This window comes from Phalacrocorax aristotelis, chromosome 1 (genome assembly GCF_949628215.1).
Source record: "Phalacrocorax aristotelis chromosome 1, bGulAri2.1, whole genome shotgun sequence".
NCBI classification, from domain to species: Eukaryota; Metazoa; Chordata; class Aves; order Suliformes; family Phalacrocoracidae; genus Phalacrocorax; species Phalacrocorax aristotelis.
The window spans coordinates 151944921-151967431 of NC_134276.1; the positions used below are offsets into that span (position 1 = coordinate 151944921).

Sequence of the window (22511 nt, forward strand, 5' to 3'; positions counted from 1 at the left end):
AACATCAAGCCTAGTGGACAACGACTGCAAAGCCACATAGTCAAGGACAGAGCGTCCAAGGATGCAGCCACGTATGTTTTTTAAAACTTTGCCTATTATACTGACAAAGGATAAATGTATCGACCACAACTCACAGTAACTAATGACTGTGGAGTCTATCAACATCCGTCACATACAGATAAGCATCCCGTCTCTCCAAGGTAACCACTTCCCCTGCTGCAAGCTCTCAGCTGCAGCTTACATGTCTCAGGTGTCTGCATTGCCCAGTGGCCGTTCACCCACACTACCTGCACTCCCTGCTCAACTGATTTTTGAAAAGATCCCTAACTGATCTTGTCACAGAGGAGCAAAGAGTAGAAAATCCAAGGCTAGACTGCAGCTGGCACAGAGACAGCATCACTTTCCATCACTGAAGCTACCCAGTGAGCCTGTGCACTTGGGGATGTGAAAGGCTGCCTGTGCTTAGAGAAGCATCACCAAAGGACAAGACGGTGATGAGGGAATAGTGTTGAGTCTTGACCCTGGCCCTAAAATCCACTGGTCATCAAGGATAAGCCTTCCCAGCTGCAGGAGGCTGGAAGAAGCGCTTTCTACAGCACCAGCAGGGGAACGATGGGAAGGACCAACCTTGCTTGCTCTTCAGCACTTGGTACGCAGCTCTGTGTGATACCTTGACCAGGATCTTGGGCAAAGAATGTCCTATCTACCTTAGGGTAAATGACTGAGGGCTCAGCCTTGTTTCCCATTTCTTCCATGGGATTTTGGCATTTGTTTGGACCAGAAAAAGTTTGGAGGTTATAGTTGTGAGGCTTTTTTCCCAGTTGGCTATGATAAAAGCCATGCACTACTTCTGTCAGTACTCACACATAAAACCAGCTCTAATATCTGACATGAAGTCGCTTGAGTTATGAGTGGGTAAAAGTATTTCAGCCAATTCTTGGGAAAGTCAGAAACAGATTAACATTTTACAGCCCTAAACCTGATGGCTTTGCTCTCAAACTTTCAGAAATTAATTCTGTTCTTGGCCTCTAGTGCTCCCATGACATTTTAGGCCCAGGAGATTTGCTTGCACCAATTTGGAGAGGAATGAAAACTCAAGATTAAAAAAGAGACTGATTTCACCTTTAAATTGCACAGTTCTGACCAGCAGCTCCATAAATACACTTCTGAGCTCAGCACTAAAACCTTTTGACAGCAAATCACAGGATGCAAGCACGTCTCCCATGTATCCTGAGCTCTGTTTCTTGTGTTTTACATTTATTCATTACATCTCATTGCCCTTTCCAAGAAATGTAAGTGAAAAAACAGAACCTCAGCTAGCACAAATTGTCAGCCTAAACCCGCTTAGCATCTGGCCTGAAGAACTTCCGACATTTGCAATTTTACATTTCTGAACAAACATTAAGAAAAAAAATCTGAGCACAGGTTGATAAGGCAGTGTCATTGGGCTTTGCCATTATGGTCCAGTTCTTTATGCTTTTATTTGCAATATTACTTCATTATGGCAGTAGAGCCAGTTAACTGAGTTCGGCCCAGAGCATAACCAAGCCCTAAGAGAGCATCACCTCTAATAAAATAACCAGAGCCAGAGCCTGAGCCCATGAACATCCATGCTGTTATACTGTTAACATGATCCCAAATCATTTTACACCACCGTCAAATGTTTCCAGGAGCGGTCCAGGGTCTGGTCCCAAAAGCTAGCCTGGGCTCAGCCACTGTCTCTCGGCGGATACAAACACTTACTGAATGCTTGCAGGTCAATTTATGCCAGTTGGCCTCAGGGCTAGAGGTTGGAGCCCAGGTCCTTTTTAATTTATTAATATGGATGACGAGTAAAGGACTAATGACCTTACTCAAACTACCCTCTGTTCATGCACACCCACTGCTGTTAATAACAGCTTCCTGAGGATAAAACCAGAGTAGAACAAAGTCTCATGGCTGAATTTACAGAGCATCATAGAACATGACCACAGATTATTAATTAAAGCAATGTTTACTTAAGAACCCTAAAAATGTTTCTGCAAAACTTGCAGATACACCATTTGCAAACTGGTTTACTTTTTGCTGTATGTGATCTATTATTTAATGAATGGTGGCACACATATCTTTTTTTTTTTTCCATTTTTGTGTTATTGGGAGGTTTTCAAGAATTTTGTGCTGTTTTTCAAGGCTTTTGGAATTGGTCACAATGATCCCCAACATCTACCTTGCTTATTTTGACCATAAGCTCTCTGATGCAAAGATTGTCTCTTCCCTACACATATTTATTTCTTGGAAGGGTTAGAAACACATTATCAGGACAAGGAGGTCTCCAGTTAACCTGAAGTCTCTTCATGTCACAATAATGATAATACTCAGAAGCCAGACCTTGTTTTACAAATAGCCAGGATACTCGGAGATGCAAGGAATGGGTGTTGGAACATATATACCTTGTTTTGCAACTTCTCTTAAGAAACAAAGCTTTCTATCTGGACACATACAGAGCTGTATTTTCCTTGCCACTGCCATTGATAATGGTAACAGTCTGCAGGCAATATCCTTCTTGCTATGCATCTGATTAGGTAGAAATTCCTCTAGGCTTCACCTAATCAAATGCAAGTGCTGCATTATTTATGAAAGAAAGCTGAATTTCATTAAACTTATTCTACAAGAAGCAGTTCATGTAAAAAAATCAGTTTCTCCTTTCTTTTAAAAATCAGAACAATTTTCTTTAAAAACCTATATTCACAGGTAATTATAATAGAAGTCTTGAAATGGCAAAATTACTTTAAAAAAAAGGAAACCAACCCGTAAAAGTATATTTTAAATCAGACTGAGATTTCATTTCTAAAGAGAAGACAAGTGGGATGTTTCCTTGTTGCAGAATGAACAATTCAAATGATTCCTCCAGTGCTGTATCTGCAATTGTCAGAATAATTTTAAGCAGCTTTCCCTTTAACTATTACAGGTATACACTGCACAAGAACTCCTGTTAGCAATTATCCCCACTTCTTTTAGGCTAACAAATTTCTCTCTAATACCACTGCACAAAAGCCTTATTGACTTGCACAGTCAACAGATTCCCAGTTTCACAAGAAGATACCAGGCAGAAAACATACACTGTCATCAAATTGCTGATGACCATTTATTTTGCTTTTTAATTTAATGCTGCTGTTACCTGAAACACTAGTTAAAAAAAAGAATTGAGGGGTTTTATTTGGCAACTTACTGATCTACGAGACAATTCCAGAAAAAAAAAAAGAGAAAGGGAGGGAATTTGTTGTCATGGCTACAAACCTATAATCCATCAAGAATTTTAATTCTTTTAATTCAGATTGAGGGAGACCACTTAAACAACTGGCAAGCTCTGCTCGCAGTACGGCCTTTAAACAGCCCTTGGGCTGTTGACGGAGGTATTGGGGGGTGGGGGGCAAAAGGCATTACCATAAGAACTCCCCACTTGCTCTTAAGAGTGTTATGTGGTTTTTGCACAGCCATCACTGTGCAGGGGCAGAGAGCAAAAGGGGATGGGGCCAGGCTAATGCGCAATTAGTCTGTGAAACTACCAGGAACAGCATAGAAAAGGGTGTGGTGCCAGCTTTCAGGGGTCTGGGCAGCCCCCCACAGCCACCACCTGACACAAGGGGTTACTGAAAGCAGTCCAGAGCCACCTCTCAGAGCTCGGACAGCCATGAGATGTCACACAGCGGGGTGACTCTCCCTGATGCCCCAGCCCAGTGCCCAGCCCCTCACCACCCTCCAAGCACTGACGATAAAGGTTTTTGAAAGCACGTTCCCGGTGACTTAAAACATGAGACCTCAAAGCCATTATGAAAGCTGTAAGCAACACTGGCCATCATTAACCTAACAGCCATGCCATGGCAGCAGCAGCAGAAACTAAAAACCTGCCAGCATCATCCTGCACAATATTCGAAGGAGCTCCAAGCGTATTCATTTCAGCTAGAGAGAAAAGTCAGCAACTGATTCAGCTGGGGAGATCTAGCATGCCTGGTTTTTGTTAACGCATCTTTTGATTAAAGAATGCGATTAAGCCTAGCACTCGCAGGGAACGCTCCACCTTTGAAGCAGCTGTGATTAATTACCACTGTGGCGCTACCATGAGAAAACATGTTGTGTTACCTCTCTCTTAGTAACAAGAGAAGAAGGTCTGAAGAGCCCTGGGATAGACCTCCTCTCACCAGTCCTCTGTACTGCAGGGCACTTCTCTGCCACTCACTCTCAGCTCTCCTGCTGCCTGCACAACCCTTCTGCAATGCTCAGCATCCATGAGGCTCACTTCAGCCAGAGTAAGCGCACAGAGTCAGGTCTTAATTACCCGAGCCCAATTACTTGCTGGCAGCATGGCAACTTGTTTTTGAGGCATGTTTTGCCCCATTCCAACACATACTGTAATATTTTATTGGCATCATTTTGCCAACAAAAGTAAGAATGTTACGTGAATAAGGTTTCATTTGTGCCAAATTTTTATACTGCCCATTTTATATTTACTCCAGTATAGTATTTCAAGCCAATTTTCCAATTTTAATATTACATCACACTAATTTTCATGTATTTTCCTAAGTTCTCAATAAAGTTTATGTCAACTTGAATTAAACTTTACTTGATGTAATTCTGAGACCAGTCACCCTACAGGGAAAAGTCCTGCGCTGGCAACAACTCAGGCCATGGCTGCACGATAGTATGGCACCTTGTTCCGAGAGCTGCTCTACATGATGCACAGACGTGTAGGTCACGGAGCCAGATCCTATGTCTTTCTCAAAAACACCTTCAATTTGCAGCATTTGAATTCCTTGTACAGAGGATGATCCTGCAATATTAAGCAGCAGCTGGTTTTCCCTTGAAGAGTTTTAGTAGTTGCATCAATATTTCCTCAAAGGTAGCACTCTTCAGCTTGACAGAAGGCTTGCGGCAGGCTGGGATTTTTTGTATTTTATTTTTTTTTAACGGAAATCTCGTTGAAAGTCAGGCAAGTGAGAGATCTAACGCTTTTAGGTACCTTTGAAAGCCTCAGGCATAATCTTCTTCAGGGAAAGCATGACAAAGCAGCCAGACTCCCGGCTGTATGCAGCACAGCCCAGTGTTGAGTATGAAATCATGCCCTTTTCCATGTACTCAGCTATGAGGTGGTCTGGCTCAGTGCTTGACGCAACGCTAGGAATAAGGCAGGAAGGGATCCCACCCCAGCACAGCGCCAGGGGCTCTCAGAGCATCTCCAAGTGGTTCTACGGGTCCCATTAGGGTCCTTGCTGGAGTTACATGGACCATCTCAGGTCCTGAAGGAAGTCCTGCTCAAGAAGTCAGAGGAGGGGGTGTGTGATCACCAGTGCCTATGGCTATTTCAAAACCCGTCCAGGGTGTCCTTCCCCTGCTGCTGCTGAACAGTGGTGGGGGCCTCCACAGATGCCTTGGGTACCCCAATCTGCCTCAAATGTCTTCTAGCTTCTAGTGGATAGAAGTCACCCACATTTTGGCACCGAGCACCTACAATGTGGACACTGAGAGACAGTGCTCACCTCTGCCCACATGGTCTAAGACAAGTCTGTCTCTCAGGGTCTCCATGGCACATCACTAAAATGACAATAATAAAACTTCCCTCCCCCACACTGCTGCCTCTCCACCCACAGCACAAGCCCTCTGCAGTGATGACAACCTCCAGCTACGGTCAGTGGCCGGCACAGCAGGATCTTGATCTCAGCTGGGACCTCCAGATGCCAATTTGGTAAAAATAGTAAGTCTTGAATCACAGCCAGGGATGGGTGGAAGGAAGAAGGGTCCTGGCTGTATGGCTTCTCCCCTCACCCGGCAGCCCAGCCAGCAGGAACAGCAGCCCACGGGCGCCCTGCCACTGGCACACCCTTTTACCAGGGTAGGTATCCAAGGCTGATGGGCTGAGCACAGGGGACGGCAGCCGTGCTGCACCCTAATATCATGGGGAAACTCTCCAGGACAGGCACATGAAAAAAACCAGAAGTTCGACAGATTTAATCTGTAAATTGACAAAACCCCCATGAATTCTTTGAGCCTGGCATCCATTAAGAAAAAAAGAAAACTTATCCAGAAGGATGCCATTTAAAAAACAAACTTGTTACACATTAAACAATACTACGATTTACGAATTTTCATAACATTTTCAAGCTTGGGCAGGGATATCAGCTTAAGAGTTGGACTTGAGGAGAAAAAAAGGATTTTAAGTCAAACAATGTCACAGCTAAATATAAATAAATAAAACCTTTCCTGCTAAACTCCCATGTTCCCTGCAATGCTGAAGCAACATGAGGTTATCAAACTGGGCTGCCTGCTTATGCTCTCACATAAAGAATTTACGCAGCATCCATGTAGGTCCTGAAAATTCCAGGAACCACTCAAGCCCAGCAAAGGACTAATAATCCATGACACGGCTGACTTACAGACCACACGAACAGTGCAGGCACCTCTGTAGAGCCCACAGAAACTAGAGGGACACCACAGCAAACAGGAGGCCATCGGGTGAGATTTTCAACCTGTTACATGAGGGGGTGAAATAACGACATATCTGTCGCCTAAGCAGATGGGCTAAAATCATGCCTGTCATCTCCCAGGGTTCGCAGGTGCTAGAGGAAGCTGTACAGCCCCATACTGCCAACTGTGATCACGCTGTCTCTGAGATGTCTGGGGGCTGCTTCAGTCTCCAGTGTAAATCAGAGCAGCCCCATTCCAGCACTGCCCAAATTGCTCAAAGGGGCCATTCAAATGCCTGGGCATAAGCAGAGCACCTCAACTACCCCTGCCAAGCCTCCACAGAAAGTCTCAAGGTTATCCTTGTCAGACAGCACACTGGGAACCAATTTTTCTGCTGCCCCTTGGTAAGGACCAGAAAAGGTAAGTCTCTGATAATTTACCACAACAATAGTCGGTGCTACATGGTCATTCTTTGAGAAAAAATGGCCACAAAAAGTTTTCATAAAGACAGGGAAGGCAGACTAGGGGAAAAGAAATGTCTGTGGAAACAACAAATAATTAACCCTTGGATCTGAGGTTCTCATTAGCCAAAAGTAAGAAGTATACTTGAACATCTGCAAAATACAACTGTAATTTTCTCTCTGCATGGCCCATGTAAAAAATGAAATAGATCTCTTGTCCCAGTTAGACAATAGCTTTGCAGCTTCATGAGGGAAGCATTTTCCATTCCCTGGATTTTTAGCATCAGTCCCCAATATATAAGTAGTCAGAGCAATGACGCAGTGGCTGAGGAAAGCTATAGAGCAGTTATTCTAATAGCTACCAGGGCTCTTCTCCAGGAAGATGCGTTTGAAAAGGCAGCAAGTCCCTGAAGGACAGTGTAGAAGGACCTGCACCCATGACAGAAACCATGGTCTAGGAAAGGACCCTGCCTGTAAATACCAGTCTCCAGGGGTGAGTTATACATACATCTGTGCATCCCAGCAGAGACACCCAGATTCCATCGCTGTCAATGCAGTTACGCTGCACACCTACTGCCTTTCCGTCAGGGCTCATGCTTACACTTACAACAGTTTGGTTTTGAGTAAATAAAAGCCTATGCCTTGCTTGATTGGTATTTGGTCCATAAAAAGCAGAAAAAAAATGAGCAGAGGTGGAGTACACCCCAAAACAGGCAGGGATTAGTGCTTTATAGAGAACAGGTTCAAGAATAAATCACACTGGCTGAAGTAATTTGGCCATCATCCCATTCACTGTGTTGTAAAGGCCATTCAGTCTCTGATTCAAATTATCAGGCAGCCTTTTCAGCCACCAATTACTATTAAATCACTTAACAATTTTGTCTAGCTTCAGGACGGCCACCACATATGTACATAAGAGCACCAATTACCCCAAAAGGCTATTGTCAAAGGGTGATTCAGAAGAACACCGCACAAAGATGTTTCCGACAGCTTGGGCATGATCTGCCTCAAGTCTGTAACACCCACTAACACAGGGTATTATGTGAAGTCTCTATGAAGACATTTCATCAAATGCCTAACCAGAGGGCTTGCTCCAAGGGCCTGACCTAAGTAACATTAAGTGTCAGAAGGGCACTCACGGTTTCAGGAGCAAATGCAGCCCTGGCAGTCACAGCAAAGCAGCGCTGCACGTTTTTGACTCACTGTAAAAACAGGCTAACAAATGGTGCTGGTATTTTAATTCTTTCCAGAAATAAATCACAGATGGTATCCAAGGCCACCTGCAGTCCACGCTGAGAGGCATTTTCAAGGCACACACACAGACACACACACAGATAAAGGGCTGTATGAACACAATTTTTTTACTGCACGGAGAGTGCAATTTAACCAAATTTAAACAACCCCAGATACTGTTGATTTAAGATATATAAAACCCCAGTGGGTAGGTGTGTAGGAAAACTTAGCAAGAAACCTGAGTCTCACTTACAGCATTAGGGCTTTATTTCTAAAGTGGAGTGAGGAGAAAGAGCAGCCTTGCTTGCTCCTTTTCTACCCATTCCAGTGATGTTATGAACCAATTTTATTCCCTCAGAGAGGGATATTGATATGGCACCCACACTACTTCTTCCGCCATCTAGCCTGTGTTTGAGTACCAAGTATACACAAGCATGATCTCTTGATGCTTCTTAATGCCACAAACCAGTGTTCCCAGTTTCCATGCTGTGAGCAATACCCTAAGCTGTACTATTCGCAAACTCTGCAAAAGCCAGACCACACATGTTGCAGCATCAAGTGTTTTCGTACTGGTTTGTCTGGCTCCTGACCCGTACTCTCCTCCTTCTCAAGGCTGAGCACCAGGGCAGCTCCAAGAGCCGCAAAGAAAGGCAGCCTGGGGGTTCCTGCTTGCTGCCCAGAGGCTCCCTTCTCTGGAAGATGCCACAAGGGAGAATGGAGGTTTCTGCACTGCAGGTTGGTCCCCTTCCCGTGCTGTTCAGTCAGCAGTGCTTAGGAGGGAAAGACCAAGGTGAGCTTGTGGCTATAAACCTGTTGCTGCACACGTACACACACAGAGGCACACTGCAGACGTGTGCACTCTCATGTACACGCGCCAGTGCATTTATGTACACAGACTCTCAGTATAACAGATACGGTGGATACTTCCTGCAGGACTCTATACTATCAGGTATTAAACCGATGGTATGAATCAGACTTGCTCATGCCTCCCTTGGGAAAGAGCAGCACCCCAGAGAGCCGCTCCAGGTTGCCCTGGGCTGGCCTGATGCTTGCAGGGACAGCCTGAGTCTCTCTCCTCCCAGCTGCCTCCCTCTGAGCACCGCAGACTTACTGTCCGTATTTCTTTCTTGCCAGTACTTATCTTTTTTCACTCCCCCAAGCCCAGTCCATTTCTGTGACTTTCATCTGGCAAAAATCAGTTATAAAGAAATAATTCAGTTCCAATTTGACCAGTTTGTATCATTTGATGCTCACAGCATCTGCCTTTACACGAAGATAACTCTCCCCTACTATTAACTTAAACACAATACTCTCCTGACATTTTTCAATTAAGGGCAGATCTATATGTTTTTACGTCCAAAAGTGCAAACATGAAGTTTTAGATGTTGACCTTTTGATGGACACAGAAATGTAGCTCGAACAGCACAGAATTATTATTAGCACATTTATTCCCACAACTCCAGCAAGAAATCCAGCAACCTTTTTCAGTCCCACCTGCCGATGTTCACATAGATCTGCCATCCATGGGAAGCACAGCCCTGACAACAAACATGGAGATAGATTAAGACAGAGCTGCTTTGGGAATTAAAATTTTGGATGAGTGCAACTGTAGCAGGGAAGGTGAATTCCCTTCCCGCCCCACCCCCACCTCCCACCCCCCCACCACCCCCCGTCTCCATTGTTAAAAGGGTTATTAAAGACATAACAAATGTTCCCAAATGGGTTTTAAGGCTCTGCTGTTTTTCTCTCTCTGCATGTCAGCCCATATGTGTTCCTGAGGAGCAATAAAAGAGTCTCAACTGCAATGTCAAGCAAACAAGGCTGGGGAGAAGCCGGACAAAATCTTGTTTACTATCAACAGCAAAAAATGTCTTCATTAGCACATTGGAGTTGTTCTTCATATTTGCGTGAGGTTGCATGACCTCATATTCTCACTCACAAACACAGGAGTGGCGAGACAACTTTCGTTTCAGGTAAGACCAGCACTGTTTGATCTCCAGCAGCAGGGGGTCTCCAAAATTCCTAGCGATAGCTACAAATCTGCAGAAAAAGCAGCAGTAAGAATGTTAAAGCCAGCTTCCAGAGTAGCCATGGTCAACTCGCATCTCAGACGGAGTACTTCTGGCCTTCATTTTTTGCAGGAAAAAAACCAAACGTTTTGGGTTTTGGTTACCCAAACCGAACAAGTATCTCCTGGGACCAGGCAAACCAGCGAAGCAGTTTAAAATCCAGCAGTGCGGTTTTTCTTGTTTTACCAAAGGTAAACTGAAGGGTTTATACTGCCACAATTGCAGAATGACAGCTGTTCATCAGGTCTGCTTTACAGGTAACTCCTCCTGCATCTTCAAAGGGCTCTGCTTCCATTCACCTTTTAGGAACCCAATGTACAGGAGAAGCTTTTCCTATGTACACAGAACTTCTTTTTCCTTTTCATTCTTCCCCTTTCCAACTCAAATGTTGTTCTCCATTTTTGCATTTCATTTCAGTTTTCATTTCCCCTGTTCTTGGGCAGCATGATTAGATTGCACTAATTACCTAGGCCTACATCAGGGTGTTTTGTAACTGGCCTTTGGGCTGAGGTGAGGAATGAGTTTTTTGATGGGCTAACCTGCAATGACATCAACAGGTGGCTGACAGGATTGATTGCCCAGTTTCCCTTCAAAACCTGCCCTGCAGTTTCATTGTCAGAGAAAACACATTCTTCTCCTCCACCATTTATCTACCATGAAGTTAACAGAGATACACCAATACGTGTCGGCAGAGGATCCTGCCTGCCTTTGAGCGCAGGAATGGGGGCAGGTGATTGAAGCACCAGGGATCAACTTTCCTAGGATTTCGTCGCAACTGCTATTATTTCACTGCATAACCTGTGTGCACTTCATCATCCTTTCCCACAGCTATAGCTACAACATCACCTGCCTACTTCACAGGAGCAATGGGTTGCTTCGTTAAATAGCTACATGGCAACAGACACTTCTGGCAGAGAAGCAGCGCGTGGAAACGCATCGTTACGTTGGCGGAATGGTAATTGCAAGCGGTTCAAGCAGCTGAGTGCAGACTGACAAGATCGCTTTTGTTTAGCAAACAGTTAAACTCATTCACCGGAGATCAAGCAGACCTACATTGTAATTTGGCACAAGCTTTAGAAGTGAGCTGGAATGATGGATGAGCGAGCCATCACCTACGTGCCTCAGATGGAGCCAGTGTGAGGCGATGCTGCTTTCCCTCTCCTACCTCCCAGGAGCTCCTGGGTGGCAGTGGCAGCAGTCCATGTCCTTATTGACTTTATTTCCTTATTAATTCCCTTATCGATCTGCCCACTGTGCACTAGACAGATACAATATTTTTATCTCCTGTACTTCTGATAGTGCTGCAGTTGGATTGCAAAGCCTCTTGAGTAGCTTGTGTTTTCTGTAATCTGGGGGGCGTGGACCCACCTGGAGAGCAGAAACCTGGTGAGGGGTGCCTGGGGGAAATCAGGGAAGCCTGTTGTGTTACCACCTGAGCTGCTAGTCTGCCTGCTCCCTGAAGAGGAAATTCATGGAGCGAGCTGTGCTTCAGCCTCCCAGTAGTTCTTCTGTTTTCAGGTCAGGCCAGTGGCCAAAAATACCCTGAGCCATCAAAATCCGGTCAGGGTATTACAGCTACTACTTCCCTCTCTCTAATTGTAGAGTATTTGGTCTACAAACAGAGCAGCAATTGCAAAGCTGGAATCTGTGAGGATGGGTAAATAGCTTGGACGTAAAATCTGTTCTTATCTGTGATACCCATCTAGGGTCTCGCACCATAGCCACCAACACGTTGCCTGTCCACATCCATCACCTTGTTCACCGCTTCAACACAGTCACCATGCGCAGGCATCTAGCAGAGGCTGCAAGGCCTACATACAACCTCCAGGCATTTCAGAAGGGGTATCTCTGAGGGGAAAACATGGAATATAATTCTCCACAGGAGAACACACTACACTTTTTACTTACATGGCTTTATTGCTTATTACACAGGTCCCAAATAATTTCCCTGTAACAGAAGTGGGAAGAAGGGGTAAAAATAAGGAAAGCATAAGTGCAGAGATACAAGGTGGTGGGACCAAATAATGCAGCTTCCCAGTGATGGAGCCAGCAGGAGACTCCCAAATCCTGGTCTGCACTGCTGGGTCAGATAGCAAACATGCAATGTGGGGAGAGGAACTAGCTTTTCAAAAGTGCCAAATTAATCCTGAAATTACTGAAGCAAGTGCACTAGCACCAGTGCCACTGAGACACCAAGCACCTAGAGAAGAGTATGGTTGATTCTGTCTGGCTCTGAGCCCCAGCAAGGCTTCAGATGTTCTATAAACAATACCATAAGCACAGACTGTGCTATGTAATAAAGTTGAGGAAATGTTTGCAGTCAGTTCTCAAAACAGACTCTTTCATAACTGAGATACTGCAGAGCAGAAGACTGCATTATAATTACAATAAATGGGTGCTGCTGAGTTAGAGAAGAGCAAAATCTTTTGTCAGCAAATCCCATTTACACAAGAAGAGGCAATGTCAGTATGAGCAGTTATGTTACTCTGTGCACTGGCACGTTCACTGCAGGCCTTGGATAATTTTTGGTAGTCCCTCTTCTTTTTAACTTGCATTGGGCTTTTCTGCTAAGTTGAAGAAAGTTCAGAGACTAGCTACAGGAACAACTGGAGGACTGCAGAGGTTTGCATAACACTGAAAACCGCAGCAGCCACATCAGTGGGTTGTATCAAGGAGCAGGTTAAGGGAGGAGTTGATCACTCTATGGAAAACAGACTTTTGGTAATGGGATCTTCAGTGCAGCATTCAAAGGTGTAAACAAATCCAATGACTGGAAGCTGACGTTAAACAAACCAGACTAAAAATAAAGGAGGACATTTTCAACAGCCAAGGTAATTAACCTTCAGTACAATTTATTGATGGTTGTGCTGGATTTTCCATTCCTGGAAACATTAAAAAATAGGATGAAGGTTTTTCTAAATGACTTCCTAAATGCCCAGCACAGTAAAACAGAACAGCATGCTGCTAAAAAAAGCTAAAAATCACCTTCACCCAGGTTCAGGCTCTTCTCGGTGACAATGAACTCCTGTCCTCCCAGCTTAACCTGGGTGGGTTATGAGCCCTTGGAGGGACATTGGTATAACCCTGTCAGCTGGCCTGAAGGAAAAATTACAGATGTAGTTTCTGGAGTTCCCTGCCACACCATGTGTCAGGAAAGAACACTTCTTGCACCTCCTGATGCGCCCTATGGAGCTGAGCTCTGCCCTTGCTGACCATGAGAGGCACTCCTCTACATCGTCTGTCCTTCCCACATATGCTTTTATTCCCAAAGTCATTATCTGCACCCTCCATGTTTGCTTTCCCTTGCCACCACCCCCACCTTTTTCCTGCACTCATTCCCATGAGGGGCTTGTCCCTTCTCCCAAGCCCCCAGAACCAAAGGGGAGAGGTTTGGGGAACTGGGGTGACCCACGTGCTGCACCAAGCACTGCCTGGGCAGCAGTAAGCAGCCGAGGCCCTGGCTGAACTGCGCTAACAGCACCGGCAGAAGCGGCAGGTGGAGGGATGCTGCTCGCAGGGAGCGACCCCATCCATACATCGTTGGGAGGGTCCTTCAGAGATACCACAGATGTCGCCCCATATTACAGCCCCACCCCGGGCCCAGATTTACCATGCATCTATGGGCAAGGCAATTCACCCTCCTGCTTCAGCTTTTCCCTGTACAGAACCACAGTAATGATTATTTACCCTATTACTGCACAGGAGCATTTTCAGGATCAATTAGTTTAGTGTTCATGCAAAGCTCTGTGGACAGAAGTCTCAATACAAGTAGTAAGTACTATTATTATTACTGCACTTCAGATGGCTACAGTGCCGGCATTTTCCAGGCATGCACCATTAACAATTTACTAAGATAAATGGCCCAGGAACCTGAAAATGCATTTATGACAACTACCTCCTGCTTACCAGCACACATTCAGCTGAGTAAATGACACCTCATTGCTCAACGTGTAGCTATGGTAACATTTCTATCTCATATATTGAAGCGTGCACACACACGCACACACACGCACACACACGTGTGGAGCCGGAGGGAAGCCAGGCTACCTCATTTAATGACACGCAAACACCCGAGTCAGGGAACTTTCCCAGTCTCCAAAAGCCAAGCTTCCCCCGGGGGCCAGGGTGTGAAGAGCAGCCAATTCACCCCATGCCTGGCGGGGAAGGGCTAGGCTAACGGCAGGCTGCACCACACACCAGGAGCCCCACCGGGCCCTCAAGGGACTTACTTGAGAGCAGTTTTGTAGTGGTAGATTGCCTCAATGTTACGGCCCTGGTCTTTCAGAAAATTGGCGTAGTTGTAGTGCACCTTGGCGTTGTGGGGCAGGGTCTTCACTCCTGAGCTGTGAAGAGGAACAGAAGCAAGACAGTGTTAGCAGCCAGCTTACCCCACCTTCCCTGAGGTCTACCTTCTTCTCATGGTCCCTTTTTCTGAAAGGCTTGCTTGGATTTTGAGTGTCCTGTCCCCTCCTGTGCGGTCATGCCAACATAACTTATGTTATAACCCCAAGCTTGCTCCATGCACTGGCACACCACATGCCCCAGGTAGACATAAATATACAGCAGCAATTCAACTCGTCCTGGCCACTGGCATTGCAGGCACCTCTAGCACCAACACTGCAACATTCCCTGTGGCCAGATGCTGTAGTATTTCAAGATCTGAATTATTAAATTGAAAGACCCTAAAAAGACTAATATTTGCAGGGGAAAGTATGTAGCACTTTCTACAATATAGCCATAACAGACTCCCTGCTTAAACTTAAGTGTCGTGAAGCGCCTTATGAAAATCTTTATTTAAATCTGTCAGCTGGAGGTACCAGAAAGAAGGTGCTTTTTCCATACGCATCAGCCACTAGAGGGGACGCATAGCATACTCTGAGTACCCAGCCAGCACGCACACACTGCTTAGCACTGAGCAGAGTGTGGCCAGGGGGTGAGGGCTAATGGGACTCTCACCCTTAGCTGGCAAGCTGTACGCTCTCACGTTATAACATACGCGGCTACACAGCCACCCCATTCCTCCCCTTCATCTCCCCTGCCACTTAGGGTGGACTCAACATTTGGAATTAATAATGAGGGCACAAAGACAAAAGGAGAAGAACAAGCATATGCTTATTTACTTAACTGAGAGCACAAAGAGCAAGGTATACCTTGTACAGCTAGAGGAAATGCCATTTCAAGGTTAAAGAGAGAAAGAAATCACAGGAGCACGTACACCATGGGAACATTTCCCCTGCAAGAATCCCGAGAAGTCGGTATTCCGTTTAACAGGGGAATCCTTTGCAGCACATAAATAGGGACTCTCTAAGGTGATGGGAAATAAGGATGGATTAATCTGTTCATGTAAAAGGAGACAAAGCGCTGTTTCTTGCTCACAAGCAGATCCCTGACAGCTGCTATCTTTCCTCCCCCCATCATCTGTGACCCTCCTACCTCAGGTAGGAAAAGCAGGGATTAGGAATTTCCCAAGTCGTCTTGCTTTGCCTTGCCTGTCTCACCTGTTCAACTTTGCTGGGCAAGGAAGTTGATCATGATGAGACAGGGTCGCACACAGCCCCCACAGTGGGGTGCACACCCTCTCCTGTGGGGAGAATGCACCCACAACGGCAGAAATCCTTTGTCAGGGATTTCATTGTAAAATGGTGCCGGAGAATTGTAGTGGTGAATCTGATATCGTTTTGGTTATCTGCAGCCAGTGGTAACAAGCATCACTAATGCCTACTTGTGAGAGCTTCCAAAGCTTCGCCCACGGCTGCCTTACAGAGTTCAGCACAACACAGCCACGGTTTGCCTACTGAAATTAAAAATACACCTTGCATTTGACTTCCTAATCATCAGGTATTTCCAAATTACTTACTGGGAGCGCTACAGGAATAAGACATTTTGTGACTAATCGCTGAATTAAATCAGTTAATTGATGCTATTCTTAAGAGAATGATTTTCTATATTAGTTTTCACAAAGATATACTGCACCAGCAGCAAGTAATGTGTGACTGCTATGGCTGTGTTAATTTCCATTGGCCTTGGGAGCTATTAACTACACACTTACAACCTCTGGGCATTAGTGGAATATTAATTCTTATACAGAGAGGGTTTCATTACATCAGCGCCAGCATTACAGGCAGAGACGTGGACAGGCACTCAAAAATGCTGCTATCTCAGAGCTATGTGCAATGAGTTGCTGGCTCTGCTACAGCCCCTGCTGAAACAGAGCAAACTGAGTTAATGGTGAGGAGTACATTACATATGCACAAGTACTTCAGTTCTAATGAGATACGGTTTTAACAGCAAGATGCATACGTTTAAATATTTTAATTCTGGACTGTTTCCCTTTAAGTAGAATTCATTATTAATCCTGCTGGTCCCATTTATTAAAATGTCACTAATAAAGCTTCTTTCATCTGCATGCTTCTGCTGGGGTGGGTGACACAGGAAAGACAGAAATCCGTTTGGGTTCTTACGATGCTCTCTTCTGCATCACACCACTCGCACTCCCTGACCTATTTATTCTCCTTGCACGGGCGGGGAAGGTGGGGGGTTTCATTTTGCAAATGCACATAGAAATGACTGAGGCTGCTTGGAGTCTCTGCGCTGTGGGAGGTAGTAGCAAACACAGCGCTGGATGCAGAGGGGATTTTTTAGGGGACTTTAGGCAAACACTCCTGCTAATTGATTCTTGACCAGCCGAGAACGCTGTTTGCTCGTTTACAGAGGAAACAATAATGTCCATAACGAAAGCCAAGCAGGAAAGGGTGGCGTATAAATAACAAAGCAGAACACAATGTTTTTCCATTCTTGCTTCCCGCAAGACCCTGTCTCTCACAATTTCAATCTAATTTTCCAACATGCTTTTCCAAACTCTCCTGTTTCCCTCTTCCCCAGCCCAGCACACACATGCCCTTCTGAAAACCTACGGCACTGATTTGGCTCGAGCCAGAAACAAGCCCACCAAGACTGAACGTCACTTCTCCAGAGGATTTCCTTCCCTTTTGACTTCTACGACAGCAGTAAGCAACATAAATGGAAAATAAACAATAGACAAACCCTTTTACGTAACACTTCCTCTCCATGGAAAGGCAAAAGCCTATGAGCCATAAATCAGAGAAACAGAATACCACTGGCATTTTCCTACCTCAAATACCAGTATTACCCAAATCCCACTTCAGTTGCAAAAAGTCTCCTGTGATCCCCCCTGTTGTTTTCTTAAGTGCATGTTTTGCACTGCAAAGTGACTGGGTGCAGGGGAGAGGCTTCACTGATTTTCTGCGATTTCCATATGAAAAGTGCTCAGTTTACAAGGAAATGAGGCCACTTCTGCCTCAGCACAAGCCCTGGGAGACCGATGGGGTCTCCTCTGCTTTGGGAATCATTATCATCAATAAAGGTTCTCTACAGCAGATTATTCTCCGGATGACATAAACAACCACTTTCCTTGGCCTCCTACCCTTGTATTGATTTCACAGATATCAATGTTAGGCTGTATTAAACCGTTCTACAGAAGCGGCACAAAATGTGATAGGACTTGCTCTCCTCAGCTGAGCTAGCTTTCAGAATTAACAAAATAACACAGCAGTAAACAGAGCCACCTCTGGGGCTGGGTTGGGTTTTGCAAATTACTAAGGTCAGCAGACCTGGCTTGGGAGGGAAAACTGCTGACAAAGAAAGTGCCACTTTTATACAGATCCTTTGCTGGTTACAACTGCATTTCCAGGCGCTGTCACCAACGTGGGCAGTGCATTGCTTTCCAGGAGCAACAGGAAACGTGGCAGCTTGATGAACCTTGAAAAGGTTGGTACAGCGGATGCAGAGGTTAGCCCACAGCCCTCACCTCCCTCTCCCTGGCTTCAGACATTAACACTGGCTGTGGCTGGAGCCTGACCTCCTGGCCTGTGCACTTGTTCTGTAAAGTAGTTCCTTAAATATTTAACAAACAAGCCCTCACTGCCCACCGGCCAATACAGTAAGACAAACTGCTTGAGGCTTCTAGAGATCTGTTGGAATAATATGTCTCAAATATCTAGATCTCTATTTATCTGGCCACTTCTTATACCTGTGGTTTGTTTGCTTCTCGTTTAGTCCTTGCACATATGTGTCGATGCCTCCTTTCCTCAGACAGCATCCTCCTCCTCCACACTGCTCCTTTCAGCCAGGACCAGGTGGGATTTCTACCTCCAGAAAACTTGGCCCCTGGGCTGCAGACCGAGAGTAAGGATGGCCCAGAGATTGCAACAGCGCTGCCACACAATGTCAAAGCGGGGTAAGCCTTGAGAATGGGACAAAATGGAGTACAAGCACAAAACCGATAACATGCTGAGTATAGCGATGTCTCCTGGACCAGCGTAGAGAAAGCGTGTATAACAGAACAGGTCTCAGCCACGGGAATCAAGACAGAACAACCCTGAGGAATCACATCCGAACAAATGGATGAAGTGGTGAAGGAAAAAAAGTAAGAGGAGGGAAAAAGCGGTAATTAATTAAAGCAGCAGCTGGAAAAAGAATGAAGAACTAAGAACGGGAGTAAAGATTCTCTCAGCACATACTTAAAAAAATTCAATACACACAGAGACTACCAAGTAGGTTGATTTTTGTCTCTTTTCTCACATCTATAGATTTGCTGCTTCCTTATTATTTTCCCTCATACTGCTTTACTGTTCCTTATCTCCTCCTCCTGCTCTGTTCTTTCTAATTTATTGCTGTTGCACATGCCTCCATCCACTTCTCCCTCCTCTCCTCATCAGCCTATATATAGCCTCCTCCTTCTGCCCCAAAGAGGAGATCTCCCACTCCTGGGATGACATTATCTTCTTGCTATAATATTCTTCTTTTACATTTCCTTCCCATAAACAAGAAGAGCCCTACCATATTACAGACTCATGAGAGATGTATAACACCTGTCAAAGATGATCTTAAAAGGACAACTAAAAGGCCAATATGGTTAAACAGCATTGTAAAGAAGGCTATGAGAATTGAAGAACACCCTTCAAAAAGTGAATGCCACAGCTACAGAAGGAAAAAAGAAAAGAGTATAAACTTCAGCAAGTTAAACATAAACCGTAATTAGGCAGACAAAAAGAGATTTAAGGAAAAACTTGCTAGCGCCATCAAAGCTAATAATGGAATACATCAGATATAGGAAACCTGCCAAAGATCCTCTACGGAAAATAGATGATGGAGGTCTAAAAGTAGTACTTGAAGAAGAAAAGGCCACGGCAGAAAAACTAAATGGATTATCTGCACCAGTGCTCACTACAGGTGAACTGAAGGAAGTTGCCACACGGAAGCCTTTCCTTACTGGGGCAAGTCCAAAGAACTGTCTCAAACCAAAGTGGCAGTAAAAAGAGGCTTTAAAACAAATCAACACCAAGAACAGTTACAAATCCATTGGGCCTGGTAGTATGCATCCAAAGGAAATCAAACATGAAGCTGCTATTAGCTGCAGCATGTAACCTATCATTTAAATGAGGCTCAGCATCAGAGAAATGGGAAGTGATGAACACGATGTCATTTGGCTCCAGGGGAGGGATCTGCGGGGGCCACCATCCAGCAATTCTGATTTCCACTCCAGGTAATTTGGGGAAAAACATAATAAAGACTAGTTCTAGCAAACTTCTGGATAACTACAATCCAACAGAGAAGAATTAATCTTGTATTCTGCAGAAAGAAGTTAGGTGGATGGATCTTTGTTGTTCTTTGATGGACTCAACAGGTACATGGTACTGAAACTATGGAAAGTTTTTATGAAAATCCAAATACAGCCCAGTCAGTCAGAAGCACATGCATCAATGTTGTGCACTTGAACATTGAAAAAGGCTTTTGCTAAAATCCCTCACTAAAGACTTCCAATTTCTTAAAGGCATCACGGAGTAAGAGGGAAGGTCCCCTTGTAAATCAATACCTATGTGAAAGGCAGCAAGCAAAGAGCACAAGTATGTGAACAGTTTTTACAACTGGAGAAGACTGCAAGCAGTGTTCCCAAGAGACATGCACTAGCATCTGAGTTGCTCCATGTCTTCACAAAGGATCTGGAAAAGGGAGCAAACAGGGAGGCGACATGTTTGCTGATGACACTGATGTGAATCACACTGCAGGAGTTAAAGGTAACTACAAAGAGTTGCAGAAGGATTTCACAGTATTGAAGGCTGGGCAAGAAGATGGCAGACAAAATGCAATTCTGGTTCAGGCACAACTATCAGAGTGTGTACACACACAAAATCTGCATAAATCCGCACATGGATTGATGTCTATAAATCAGACACTTTCACTCACAATAGATATCTTGGACTTCATGTGGACAGTGCTGTGAAAATATCACCGAGCGCTTAGCAGAGGTCACAAAAGGCAAATGGGAGATCAGGAATTAGTAGGAGACGAGAACAAAAAAAACAGAAAGCAGTCCTATGTTACTGTGCTGCACATACCTCTTTAAACATGATTCTGGTGTCCTCAGAAGGACAGATTAGAGTTTGAAAGCATTCAGCAAAGACTGACAAGCAGGATCAGAAATGCAGAACAGCTTCCATATGAGGAGAGTTCAAAACCAGCAGACTCCAGCATAAAAAAGAGACAGCCTTGGGTGAGGGCATGGGGGTAAACGCAAGGAAGGCAGAGGACAAGTGACGAGCTGATGGTTACTCACTGCTCATTCAGCACACCAAACAAGATGATCAGGGAGAAGGCTTACAGCACACAGAAAAGAAATCTTAGTGTGCACACTGTGTAATTTAATGACAGAGCCCAGTGCACAGGATGCTGCAGAAGCCAAAACTATAAATAGATTTGAAAAAGCAGTCAGAGACATTAATGGAAGAAAAGTCCATCAGTGGCTGTTAAAAGCAAAAAAAGCAAGTAACTCCTGACTCAGGAAGTCTTTAAACTGCAGATTACTGCAAGCTGGGAAAGGACTGGAGAGAAACATCACTGTTGCTGGCCCTGTTATTACATTGTTTTTCTAGGCATTTGCCGCTGATTGCTCTCAGGGGCAGGCCATGGTACAAGGTGACCCAGCAGGAGCACACTTATGTTCTTGCCTTCTTCTCAAGGCCAGGGTGGATCTCTCTCCTTGAATTGTCCCCAAAAGACCTGAGCTGAAGAGTGAGCGAGCTCAACCCAAGCCACCACGCCCTGCATACTAACCTGGCCAACACCAAATCCCTACACTGAGGCAAGGTGTATTAGTTCCAGCTCAGTGATGCACTGAAGCAGTGGCATGGTTTCTGAATTTGAGCCAACTTGTAGATAGCTACCCTGCTTTGAATGGAGGTAGGACGGACAGAAGTCCATTTGCGTCCAACTAAGCAGACATAACCTTAGCCTCCTCTTCCGCGACAGACCCGCTGGCACCCCATATTGTCCCCAGAGTGCTCCTTAGTGGGAGGAGATGTCCTCCTGTCATCCGCTCCAGTTCGACTTCATCGTTCTTAAGCACAGGTGACCACAACTGTATGCAACATGATACCAGATGATTCCTGCAGCTCGGCATATGGAATTGCCATCTTCCCACTCCCCTCTCAACAAGAGGGCCATCCAACTTGGAAAGGCGTCCAGCTTTCCTCCGAGCAGCCACCGTTAGCCAGAAGGGTTTGGACTGGAGGTGCACTTCAAGGGGATCGCTGCGCGAGCCCAGACTGGTCACCATGGCTGCTATTGTTTGAACAGCAAACAGCATTTCAGGGAGATGGGCAATGAATCATGTTGGAGCGAAGAAACCCTTATTCCAGATTTTTTTAAAAAAATCCCACTAACAGAGCTCCAACCACTTCAATAGTGTTTCCTGAAGACTGAAGGGTACATATAAAAAAATAATTTCATACTTTTTAGTACTGCGTAAATTGAACTTTGCTCTGGCCAATAAGTTAGAAAATAAAGCTAAGCAACCCATGTGCAGATCACCTGCGTTTCTGCAATTACTTCACAATTAGACAACTGCTGAAAGCAGCTGGAGGCAAATGCAATACATTTGTTAGCAAAACACAAAATGAAACAGTCTGTTTCAGTGCAAAAAAAATATATAAATGAGGTTGTAAAGAGAGCTGTTTGGCAAAGAGTAATCAAATAAAATGAAATATGGTACATTAAGTTTGGCACTTCATGGCATTTCATTTTTGTCATTAAGAACATCGCTAAAGAAAATTCAGTATATTCAATAGCGTTACTATGGTGTTCTGGAGGGCTGCAATGAACTTGTGCTATGTCTTTAAAAAGGAAAGCGTTACATTACTGGTAGATCTACAGAACTGAAGTTATTTAAAACCAGTGTGTCTTAAAAATGCAATTGCCAGAACCAAAGTTTGTGTATAAGCATATAAAGTGC

General features: G+C 44.8%; 1 protein-coding gene across 2 annotated transcripts in view; it reads right to left on the reverse strand.

The window, feature by feature from the left end:
* TMTC1 (transmembrane O-mannosyltransferase targeting cadherins 1) overlaps positions 1 to 22511 on the reverse strand; it is a 147723-nt gene that overhangs the window by 27442 nt on the left and 97770 nt on the right. For both annotated transcript variants that reach the window (XM_075116359.1, XM_075116349.1), the window contains exon 11: positions 14431 to 14544. In XM_075116359.1, the coding sequence (XP_074972460.1) occupies positions 14431 to 14544 (114 nt within the window). The remainder of the gene's footprint in view (positions 1 to 14430; positions 14545 to 22511) is intronic.